General features: G+C 44.3%; 1 protein-coding gene across 2 annotated transcripts in view; it reads left to right on the forward strand.

Moving 5' to 3' along the window:
• The window catches only part of SLC25A20 (solute carrier family 25 member 20), a 35794-nt gene that overhangs the window by 2855 nt on the left and 20529 nt on the right, over positions 1–12410 (forward strand). For both annotated transcript variants that reach the window (XR_011496443.1, XM_044754633.2), the window contains exons 2-4: positions 4602–4694; positions 7971–8098; positions 11052–11142. Coding sequence is in view for 1 of the 2 variants with exons in the window: in XM_044754633.2 (XP_044610568.1) it covers positions 4602–4694; positions 7971–8098; positions 11052–11142 (312 nt within the window). In the remaining variant the exon portion in view is untranslated. The remainder of the gene's footprint in view (positions 1–4601; positions 4695–7970; positions 8099–11051; positions 11143–12410) is intronic.

A 12410-nucleotide genomic window follows, 5' to 3' on the forward strand; every position in this document is an offset into this window, starting at 1 on the left:
ATCAATAAAACAGAAGATAACAAGCGTTCGCGAGGATGTGAAAATATTGGAACCCTTGTGCACTGTGATTGGGAATGTGAAATTGTACAGCCAGTGTGGAAAACAGTATGGCAGTTCTTCAAAAATTGAAAATAGAATCACCATATAATCCAGCAATTCCACTTCTGGGTATATAACCGAAAGAATTGAAAGCAGGGTCTCGAAGAGATACTCATACACCCATGTTTATAGCAGCATCATCCACAATAGCTAAAAACATGGAAGCAACCCAGGTGTCTACCCATAGATAAATGGATAAGCAAAATGTGGTATATACATACAATGGAACATTATTCAGCCTTAAAAAGAAGGAAATTTTGACGCTACAATATGGGTGGATCTTGAATACATTATACTAAGCGAACTAAGTCACAAAAAGACAAACACTATATGATCCCACTTACATTGAAATACTTAGAGTAGTCAAAATCATAAAGACAAAAAGTAGAATGGTGGGGGCTGGCCCAGTGGCACAGTGGTTAAGTGCACATGTTCCGTTTTGGTGGCCTGGGGTTCGCCAGTTTGGATCCCAGGTGTGGACATGGCACCACTTGACAAGCCATGCTGTGGCAGGCGTCCCACATATAAAGTAGAGGAAGATGGGCACGGATGTTAGCTCAGGGCCAGTCTTCCTCAGCAAAAAGAGGAGGATTGGCAGCAGTTAGCTCAGGGCTAATCTTCCTAAAAAAAAAAATAGACATTTCTCCAAAGAAGATACACAAATGGCCAATAAGCACATGAAAAATGTTTGACATCATTATCCATCATGGGCATGAAAATCAAAGTCACAATGAGACACCGCCTCACACCCACTATGGTGGCTATAATCAAAAAGACAGATAATAACAAATGTTAGCAAGGATGTGAAGAAATTGGAATCCTCATACACTGCTGGTAGGGATGTAAAATGGTGTAGCTTCTTTGGAAAACTCTGGCAGTTCCTCAAAAGGTTAACGTAGTTTAGCATATGACTCAGCAATTCTCCTAGGTATATACCTATGCTAATTAATTTTATGAGTCAACTTGATTGGGTCATGGGGTGCCCAGATATTGGTCAAACATCCAGGGTATATCTGTGAGGGTATTTTTGTGTGAAGTTAGCATTTGAATTTGTAGACTGAGTAAAGCAGATTGCCCTTGCTAATGTGGATGGCCCTCATCTGATCAGTTGAAGGCCTGAATAGAACAGAAGGCTGACCCTCCCATGAGTAAGGAAGAACTCCTCCTGCATGACTGATTGAGCTGGGACATTGGTTGTTTCCCGCCTTTGGACTCAAACTGAAACATTGGCTCTTCTTGAGTCTTTAGCCTGCCAACTTTTGAACTGGAACTTATACCATCGGCTCTCCTGGTTCTCAGATCTTCAGACTTGGACTGGAACTATACTATTGGCTCTCCTTGGTCTCCAGCTTGCTGACTGCAGATCTTGGGATTTGCTTGCCTCCATAATTGTGTGAGCCAATTCCTGATTTTATATGTATAGTTGTTAGTGGATTGAGTCGATTCTCACTCTTAGCGATCTTGTGTACAGCAGAGTGGAACCTTGCCCAGTCTTTTTGCGCCATCCTCTCACCTTCTAGTGCTAAATCAGACAATACTTCACTGCTATTCATAGGGTTTTCCTAGCCCATGTTTTTGGAAGTAGGTGGCCAGGTCCTTCTTCCTAGTCTGTCTTAGTCTGGAAGCTCCATTGAAACCTGTCCACTGTGGTAGACCCTGCTCATATTTGAAATACCAGTGGCATAGCTTTCAGCCTCACAGCAACACGCAGCTGCCACAGTATGATAACCGACAGACAGGTGAAGTGGTTCTCTGACTGGGAAATGAACCCAGGTCACAGTGATGAGAGCACCAAATCTTAACCACTAGAACACCAGGGCTGACATATATATATATATTCCAAATCCTACTGGGTCTGTTCTTCTGGAGAATCCTGACCAATGCAATATCCAAAAGAATTGAAAACATATAGCCACACAAAAACCTGTACACAAATGTTTATAGCATTGTTATTCATAATCAAAAAGTAGAAAAATGCAAATGTCTGTTGTCTGATGAACAGATAAACAAAATATGGCATATTTGTACAGTAGAATGTTATCCACCAATAAAAAGGAATGAAGGACTGATACATTCTACAACATAGATGGACTTTTAAAATGTTATGCCAGGTAAAAGAAGCCACACATTGTGTGATTTTGTTTATATGAAATATATAGAATAGGCAAATCCATAGAGACAGAAAGTGGATTAGTGATTGCCAGGGGCTGAGAGGAGAGGGCAATGGGGAGTGACTATTAATGGGTGTGGTGTTTCTTTTTGGGGTGATGCAAATGTTCTAAAATTGATTGTAATAAAGATTGCACAACTCTGAATGTGCTAAAAATCATTGAATTATGTACTTTAAATGGGTGAATTTTATGTTATGCAAATTATTTCTTAATAAAGCTATTAAAAATACTGGACCAAAGGACCCCCTCCACCCTCGCAAAAAAAGATGTTGACTGGGACTGCACTCATCTGAAGGATTGGCTTCCATGTGGTTTATTCCATGCTGGCAAGTTGGTGCTGACTGTTGTCAGGAGGCTTTCTTTCTTCCACACGTGGCCTTTCCAGGCTGCTTGAACGTCCTCATGACATGGTGACCGACTTCCCCCAAAGCAAATAACCTGAGACAGAGACAGGTAGAAGCTGACTTTTTTTTATCACCTACCCTTAGAAGTCACATGGCATCAATACCACCACATTCTATTCAACAGAAGTGAATCACTGAGGGACTGGCCTGGTGGCGCAGTGGTTAAGTTGACATGCTCCACTTCAGCAGCCCAGGATTCACAGGTTTGGGTCTGGAGCACAGACCTAGCACTGCTTGTCGAGCCATGCTGTGGCAGGCATCACACATATAAAGTAGAGGAAGATCGGCATGGATGTTAGCTCAGGGCCAATCTTCCTCAGCAAAAAGAGGAGGATTGGTGGTCGGTGTTAGCTCAGGGTTAATCTTCCTCAAAAAAAAAAAAATAAATCAAAGAAGTGAATCACCAAGTCTGGCCCACATTCAAGGATAGTGGAATTAGGATTTACCCTTTAAAGGGGAAAAGTGTCAAAGAATTAGTGGACATAATTGAAAACCACCACACTGGGTAAGGATGGATAAGGACTTGGCCTAGGAGAAGACTCAGACAGAGAGAGGAAGTAGTTATGATTCTGGATTCATCGTGACAGACCACTCCAACAGACTTGGTGCCCATGTGATAAGAGCAGGAACAGCAAGAGGAAGTAGTTAGAGGTATTACTAGGGTTTCAAATCCTAAGAAAGAAGGTAGGTAGGTGGCTCTGGTACAAATAAGACATACCTCAGGAGGGTGAGATTCTGCAGATGATTTGAGTAGGGAGAGCTTCTCCAGTGAGCTGTGAATGTAGCCTTAAAGGTAGGGAGAGAGGTCTGGAGATTGCCGAGTGATAGTCATCACTGAACAGAAGCTGAAGCCCTGGAATCTGAGTTTTCTGAAAGGGGTAGTAGACCAGATGAGCGGGGTGCTTAGCCTTGGAGAATGACTGCAGTAGAAAAGGAAACAAAGGAGGAAGTATTGAGAAGGGAGGTTTAGAGAGAGAAAGGGCCAACCTGGTGGCCGAGTGGTTAAGCTTGGCATGCTTCACTTCAGCGGCCTGGGTTTGATTCCCGGGCACAGACCTACACCACTTGTCTGTCAGTGGCCATCCTGTGGTGGCAGCCAACATACAAAAAGAGGAAGACTGGCAGTGGATATTAGCTTAGGGTGAATCTTCCTCAGCAAAAAAAAAAAGAGAGAGAGACAGTTGGAAGCATTGGATACACCAAAAAGTTGAGAAGGATGAGGAGCAAGAAAAGTAGGATTAGATCCACCTCACTCCGGAATGCCTTTGTTGAGTACCTTACCTGACCACCAGCATGCCACTGCAAATGGAAGTGGGGTGGTGGCTAGAGCTGGAGCTTTGCATCAGCCAGGTCTGGTTACTGGCATGTCACTTGAACTCACTAAACCCAGTCTCATTTGTAAACTGGGAATACCTATCCCATTGGGTCATTCTGGGATCCATTAGATAAGAAATAAATGATGAAAATAAGTGGATGAGGAAATCAGAGGAACTGTTCCTCTCTCTCAAAGCATACTACTGGGGCGGGCTTCGTGGCTGAGTGGTTAAGTCTGCGTGCTCCACTTTGGCGGCCCAGGATTTCACTGGTTTGGATCCTGGGTGCAGACATGGCACCACTCATCAGGCAGCGTTGAGGCAGTGTCCCACATGCCACAACTAGAAGGACCCACGACTAAAATATACAACTGTGTATTTGGGGAGAAAAATCAGGAAAAAACGAAAAAAGCATGCTACTAATGACTTGTGAGCAGAGGGTTTGAATAAATTGGAGGAAAGAGAAGTCTGAATCCAGCAGGTTAAGTGAATGCTGAAGACATGTACACAGTAGGTATAGCTTTCTCTGTTGAGTTTGGCAGACAATTGGGCCATTGCTACCGATAGGTAGTTCTGATTCTGGGAGATGACTATCTTTTAACTTCTGGTTTCAGGTCCGACTGCAGACGCAGCCCCCAAGTTTGCCTGGACAGCCGCCCATGTATTCTGGGACCTTTGACTGTTTCCGGAAGACACTTATTAGAGAGGTATGGTATCTCGGTGCTGGGCATTCCTCTCGCTCAGAGGAACACATTCATAGGGTTGGTTTGTTACTCCCAAATAGGGTGGATAGGGTGACTTTATGTAGTTCTACTGGAGGTCTAGCCCACAGCTGTGCGTCTCTCACTGTGCCTTCCTATGCCCTCCTATTGTCATCGATCTGGAGTCTTTGATAGTTCCAGCTACTGTTTTATATGGGTGAATGAAGCTAATAAAATGGTTCTCTGTTTTGGAAGGCAGAATTTAGACTGCAGGGAATTAGTAAGAAATAATTGGAGACGTGAAATAGAAGAAAGGGCATAACTGGATCAGTCAGTTCCACAGGGATCAGTGTCAGAAGTTCACATAGAATCTGGAGGAAAAGTCAGTCAGTCTGAGGAACAGTGGAATCTTCAAACTTCTAGACAAGGACACTAAATTGGTTTGGGATTATTGAATTACATAATAAGTTTTCAGATGTTTCTTACAGTGAAAACATGGATTTTTAAAGTTTTAATTACTAGTGATATTACTCACTTCCCTAGCACATGTTATAAAAAAACCTTGTTGAGAACTTTTCCTTTGCTTCCTAAAATGTAACTTTCATATGAATAAATACTCTATTAAATATATAGTCTTTATTAAATATACAGAAACTGAGGAGCAAGTGTCACTCAGATAAAGAGGGGATGCTGGTAAGTGATGGACTCAACCTTGGGGGGAAAGTGTTCCCCAGGGTTCCTGCAGGACCCAGGCATGGAAGCAAGATTTTGAGGTGGAGCCTACCCAGCTACCCATGAGTGAGATGGTGCTGCCTTTTCTTCTGTAAGGTGCTCTTTCTTTGATTTGTGCTGCCCAGGGTGGAGTCTGATCAGTGTCTGATGGAGGCTTTAGGTTCAGGTCTGCTCAGAATCCTTTGCCCTTACGAAAGAGAGACAGGTTTACATGCCTCTTGGTCAATAAAGATTTTAAGCACCTGTTTAGCAGCTGGGCAGTATGATGGGTGCTGGGGACCTGGTTAGAATGGCTTGTATAGACCCAACTCCCTACAGAGTTGAATAGGCTTCCTTAGTCCATATTTGTACGTGTCATTGGTTTTTGCTGTGCCGGACTGAGCTCTTTGCTTTCTGGAGCTGCCCGGCAGAGGCCTTAGTTGTGCTGCATGGAACTGAGTGGGCCAGCCAGCACAGTGAGGGGAAGGCTAGAGGAGTTATTGAAAGCTTGGGCTTGGCCTCTCAGGACCTGGGCATCCTTCTCAGCCCAGGTGGGGAGCTGTGGGAGGGGCTTTGGAAGAACTTTATCACATGCTACTTTCGTAGATCCTCCTCAGAAACGTCTCTGTCCGTTCGCCCTTTCCTGTTTACTGCCTCTGCACTTTGTCCTCAGTGAGTCCGCTTGCAGCCTGTAGCAGTGTTAGACCTTTGCAGGATCCAGGAGGAGTGCTGACGAGTACAGTTTGCCCCTTTGGTTCTGGAAAGAAGATGGTTGTGAATGCCCAGGGTCTGCAGTGAGGCAGGTTCTCCAGCCTGGGTCTGTGGACCCTCCCAGGGTGCAGCCCGCCCCGTTTCTCCTGCCACTCTCTGTAAGGAGCAACTTCAACATTTTTTGTATTTGTTTTTAAAATTATTCCTTATTTTGTATTAAAGTGATATAATCACTTAGTTTGTTACTGAAAGGCTTGGAACAAAGTAACAAAGTGATCTTTACACCTCTACCTCTATCCCATTCTCCAGAGGCAACTACTTTCAGCTGTTTATGCTGTTTCTATAACTACATAGTACACGTTTACTACTGTATTTTATACGTTTGATGTGTTTTAGCTACCTATTTGTGGTAGACGATTTTAACTGACATTCCCTATCCCCTTTCTCACCTGCCCATATAATTTTATCACGCTTTCTGGTTTAATCCTCTTCACTGTTTTCATGATTATAACTTTATATATGTTTTTTCTGTTAAGCAAATAATCTACTATGATGTACATTTCATTTCTTCTGCAATTTTTTGTTTTTCTTGAGATTGAGTTAATAATTGCATCAGTTTCTTTTGCTTTTTTTTCCTTTGGATCGCTGTCTCTGTTATCCTGTATACTGAATGCTCTATAGAGTACCTTTCTGTTTGGTTTTCCAGACTGCTTAAATAGTTATAACCTGTTGTTCCAATGTGTGTTGTTTTGCTTTGTTTTTCTTGGAAACATCCCTCCTGGAGTCCTCCATCCTTGTACTCCCATGTCAGCTGGCTTCTTCCAGGCCCACTGCGCCCAATACCATCCTGGAAATCCCCTTCACCTCTCTTGGGCTGAATCTTCCTCTTCCTTAGTTTACTAACTTTGTATGGATGCAGTATCTATCTATGTGACTGTCTGTTTATTGGCTACTACATTGTTGCTTTCATTACCAAACTGTACTGATGAAAATTGATGTGCAGTCTTAGTATTATTATTATTATTACTTTTTTTTGAGGAAGCTTAGCCCTGAGCTAACATCTGCTGCCAATCCTCTTGTTTTTGCTGAGGAAGACTGGCCCTGAGCTAACATCCGTGCCCATCTTCCTCCACTTTATATGTGGGACACCTACCACAGCATGGCTTGCCATTCGGTGCCATATCCGCACCCGGGATCTGAACCGGCGAACCCCGGGCTGCTGAAGCAGAACATGCAAACTTAACCACTGCACCACTGGACTGGCCCCTTAGTATTATTTTTAGCAATAAATTCTCCATGTCTTAATACTTGGAAAATACAATTTTTTTAATCACCTGTAATCTCACCCCAAGGAAGTCAGATTACATTGTATATCCTGTTTTGTGGCCTGCTTTTTTTTCACTTAGTAGTCTCCTTTCATGATATGATGTGATTTTATGAGTGTATGATAGTCCATTTATGGAATTTCCCTAAGCTGTCTCATTAATATCCTATTTGGGAGCTTTTAGGTTCATTCCAAAATTTTGGTACCTTATAAATGCTTGATGTCATTCTTTTTTATATCTCTGAGTATTTCCTTAGAATAAATTTCTAGTCAGAAGATTTCTTGATGAAAGCGTATGCTGCATATTGCCAGATTGCCTTCCGGAATAGAAGTTATTTCCAGTTTTTTCAGCAGTGTGTAAGAGGACAAGTATTTCTGATAAATGTGGAGGTTTTCTGCTATTTAAAAGCTCTCCTCTCTTGGAAGAGAGGTAAAGGAAGGAAGCTACAGGTTAGAGAATACACTGCTTCCCTGTTTCAGCAGTGTAAAGGGTGGTGCTGTCTGTAAACAGCTTCTGCTTATGTGATTCCTTGCAGGGCATCACAGGGCTATATCGGGGCATGGCTGCCCCCATCATTGGGGTCACCCCCATGTTTGCTGTGTGCTTCTTTGGGTTTGGTTTGGGGAAGAAACTGCAACAGAAATGCCCAGAGGATGTGCTCAGGTGAGTACTTACAGGCCTGGAGCACTTGATGCTGTTCTGCCTGCTGGTGTGACACGGGTTAAAGGAAAGAGCCTTGGCAGACAGCTAATGGCTGTCCTCCTGGGCCTCCCGAGGCTGCTTCTGGGAGTTCCTCGTGAGGGAGCTACTTTAGTTTTTTTTCCCCTGTGAACCAAAAGGTTTCGGAAAAGGCCTCCCCAACTCCCTTTCCAGGTTGTCATAATTTCTTCTGTCAAGTAGTATCACTTACTGGGGTCAGCCCCATAGGGCTGTTGGATGGTTTGAATGCTAAAATGTGTGTACAATGCCATGATCAGTAGCTGATGCTTCAGTACTGATAACAGCAGCTTGTTTTCTGTCACCTGATTGGGAAAGGGAGGTTCCAACTTTTGTTTTACTACTTCTTTTTTTTTGGTGAGGAAGATTGGCCCTGAGCTAACATCTATTGCCAATCTTCCTCTTTTTGCTTGAGGAAGATTGTCCCTGAGCTATCATCTGTGCCAGTCCTCCTCCACTTCATATGTGGGATGCTGCCACAGTATGGCTTGATGAGCAGTGTGTAGGTCTGTGCCTGGGACCCGAACCCATGAACCCTGGGCTACCAAAGCGGAGCACGCAAACTTAACCACTATGCCACCAGGACAGGCCCTGTTTTACTTCATTTTTATAACATGATTATAGTTATTTGAGATACTGGTTTCTCTGTTAAAGTGAAATAAATTAGTGTATTTCTTTTTAATAAACTTTAAGGATTTGGATTTGAGTATGAAGGGGCAGATGAGTCAGAATCATAGCTCAGAAATTACCAAGTAGTTAATGAAAACAGAGACTTCTTGGGATGCAGGGGAATTTTGAGTGGAAATATGGGATAACAAGGTGCCCTCAGTCTGAGCTGTGCAAGATGACAACTCCCGGGCGGCGCTGCAGGTAGCACAGGACCCACAGAGGCTGGCCAGGCTTGGGATCCAGGAGCTCAAGGGAGGAAGCCCAGGGTGCCATGCATTTGTTTTCTTTCACTACTTTAGGCAACAGCAGACTGAGGTGGCCTTGGTGTAGTAGAGATGCTTGTAATGTGAAACTCTATTTCTGGAGTCCTTGTGACCCTCTGAATGTGCCCAGCTTCTATATACTGGTGGCCCCAAATGTGGCTGTATGTGGGGAGGGGGTCCTCATGAAGCTGTTTGACTGTTGGTAGTCCAAATGTCCCATGGACACATATCCTCGCCGAACACCTGGTCTTTTAGCTCATGTGGCAACTCATAGCCGTACCAGGGCCATACGTGAGAATCCCCAGTGGGATCACTGCTTGTACTTTGGCCTGTGGTTTTGTTCCCTGTACAATCACATTAACACTCTGAGAAACACCCTTCCTGCTTGAGCAAAGATTGAAACACTCTGGACCCCACCCCTATAATCCTGCCATGTTCTGAATCCTGAATGTCAGCCCTGCCATGTTCCCCTCTCTGTGGTGGTATTTGGGGATAATATGGAAAGGAGCATTACTACAGCCTTGGGGTGGAATCCCAGGAGGGTCCATTACTCACAGATGCCTCCCTGGGGTGGGGTGGCAGGTGGCAGAATGAGCCGGGCAGTCATAGAGTGTCTACACGGTACCCTGTGCACACACAGAGACCCCACTCAGACAACAGTCCCCAGTCCCAGGAGATGGAGGTGTGCCTAGCCTAGAGTCTGGGCATCTTGGGAAGAACAGAGCATGTTGGTCTCATAAGGGGAAGTTTAGTTGCTGAGAGGTCTCCTCTTGTGGACAGCAGTGTGAACTGAGACTGTTAAGGAGGCCATGCATGAAAGCAAGTCTCTTGACTGTTCAACAGTCGACCTGTGTTCTGGGCTTGCATGCCAGAGGTAGACGTGAGAGCCTTGCCTGGGGTAAGTGCATGGGAAAAACTGGGCTGTTGAGACTGGTGCCCTGCCTAGAGGGAAGGACCCATAGTGGATGTGTCCCTATCCCCATTTGACATCTATTCTCCAGGTCTTGTTGGGTGGGACCAGCCTGAAGGCTCAGTTGTCAGAGGCTTGGGGTCTGGAGGGCCCTGAGACTCAGGCAAGTAAGTGAAGTTTTTTGCCAAGGTTTCCTAAATCGTGGGGACTCTGTTGGAATGCTAATTGTAGCTTTGTGCTCTATTGCCTTCAGACCACCCAGATATTGCTAATCCTAGAAAGAAAAGGAAAAGCCAGAGGTGGTACAGCTGTGGGCTTTAGATGCTAGGAGCCTCAGACTCCTCCAAGTTCTCATAGCGGCTCTTTCTTTGGGGGCCAGGGTGAGGATTCATATCTCTGGGCTCTGGGGGACCATTCCCTGCACAGAGGGCTACAAGACCCATCATGCCTGTCTGGTTACCATCCCTGTTTGGGCCTTTCTCAGCATTTTACAGCATATTCTTTGCAACTGGCCTGGCTGTCCCTTGCCTGTGGAGGTAGCCACAGCTGTTCCCTCTGGCCTTGATGCTGTCCTACTTGAATATTGGCTTAAAATGTTCTCAGGCCTTTGGGGATCCAGAGGAGGTGAGACTGGAAGGGAACTGGGGTTGACTGAGATCCAGATCCTAAGTTAGAGGATTTTTCCACAACAACCTTGAATCTTACACATGAGGAATCAAGCCTCTTGGGAAAGTTGTCCAGAGTCATTGTGAATGTCAGGGAGGAAACTGTGTTTCACTGTAAAGCTTCTCCCATGGGTAAGGCCCTCTTGAGTGTGCAGGTGTGCCTTGTGACCAAGCTTCTATTCCTGTTGGGACTGACACCCCTGCCCTAGGAAATCTGACATCAGAATACACCTAGAACTTGGCTTTTGTGCCAAATATGATTTATTTGTGTTTGGGTTCTGCCCAGTCCAAGTAATTATTTTTTCTTACACAGTCTTCCTCTTTGTTGGGATTGCTTCTGTCCTGGGTGGTTAGTCACAGGTGCTTGCCTCTGGCATTTCTTTTCAATACAGCTACCCCCAACTATTTGCAGCTGGGATGTTATCTGGTGTATTCACCACGGGAATTATGACCCCTGGAGAACGGATCAAGTGCTTGTTACAGGTAAGGTGTGATCTGGGAAGGGGGGGATGTGATCTGGGGGGGAGGTGGCCAGCGTTTTCCATTCAGTGTACAATTTTGTTTGGATGTTTATGTCCTTTCACCCTGCATAAAGGCTTCAGGTCAGGTGTGCAAAACAGTTTCAAGTGTTTCAGGAACATGGAAGCAATCGTAGTAGAATCAAGGACCAGGACAGTATAACAAACCAACCAAAATGTCACACCTGTGATGTGTCAGCCCAGGTTTATCCACACTTATTAGCAGCTACTTCAGGAACTTCGAAAGGTGAGTTATGTCTCATCAGAAGTGGAAGGGAGGCTCCTACTCAACATCTCATGTCTCTACCGATTGCCCAAAGGTTCAGTGGCCTTAGAGTGCCTGGCTTGTTCTGAGGCTGAAGATGTGACCTGGCTGCTTGCCTTACCACACAGGCCTCCTTTAAAAAAGAAATGTTACTGCTTTTTTCTTCTAATGGCTGAAGTAACTGACACAGTTCTTGCTAGAAAATTTTGATAATTCAGAGAAGCACTAAGAAAAAATATATTTATTTCCTATGATACCATCCCACTGAGGTAAATACTGTTATGCTTTGTATGTGAATTCTTCTGGTCTTTTTGGTAAACATGTATATTAAGAAATGTTGTCTTTTGAAATAAAAATGGGATCACATACTACAATAGTTTTATAACCAAGTTTTTTTCACTTGATATATCATAATATTTTTCTCCGTGATTATTTTTCTCAAGCATAATTTTCTGCATCTTCATTACATGGCTGTCATTTACCCCATAATCCCTTATCTGGGAGCATGTGCCATAGGAAAGATCTTTGTAAATAAGCTTTTGCACATGTACCTGATTACTCTCTTAGGATAAATGTCTAGACGTCGAATTAGTATGTTTAAAGAGATATGCTTTTTAGAGTTTTTAATGCACAGTACCTAATGGTCCTCCTATAAAGGTGTGTTACTTTCTTTTCTTTTTTTCTTTCTTTCTTTTTTTTTTTGAGGAAGACTAGCCCTGAGCTAACATCTGCCATCAATCCTCCTCTTTTTGCTGAGGAAGACTGGCCCTGAGCTCACATCCGTGCCCATCTTCCTCTACTTTATATGTGGGACACCTGCCACAGCACGGCTTGCCAAGCGGTGCCATGTCTGCACCCAGGATCCAAACTGGCAAACCCTGGGCCGCCGAGAAGCGGAACATGTGAACTTAACCACTGCGCCACTGGGCCGGCCCTAGGCCTGTTACTTTCTATTCCTTCAGTAATAC

The sequence above is a fragment of the Equus asinus genome, chromosome 21 (assembly GCF_041296235.1).
Source record: "Equus asinus isolate D_3611 breed Donkey chromosome 21, EquAss-T2T_v2, whole genome shotgun sequence".
Classification (NCBI taxonomy): Eukaryota; Metazoa; Chordata; class Mammalia; order Perissodactyla; family Equidae; genus Equus; species Equus asinus.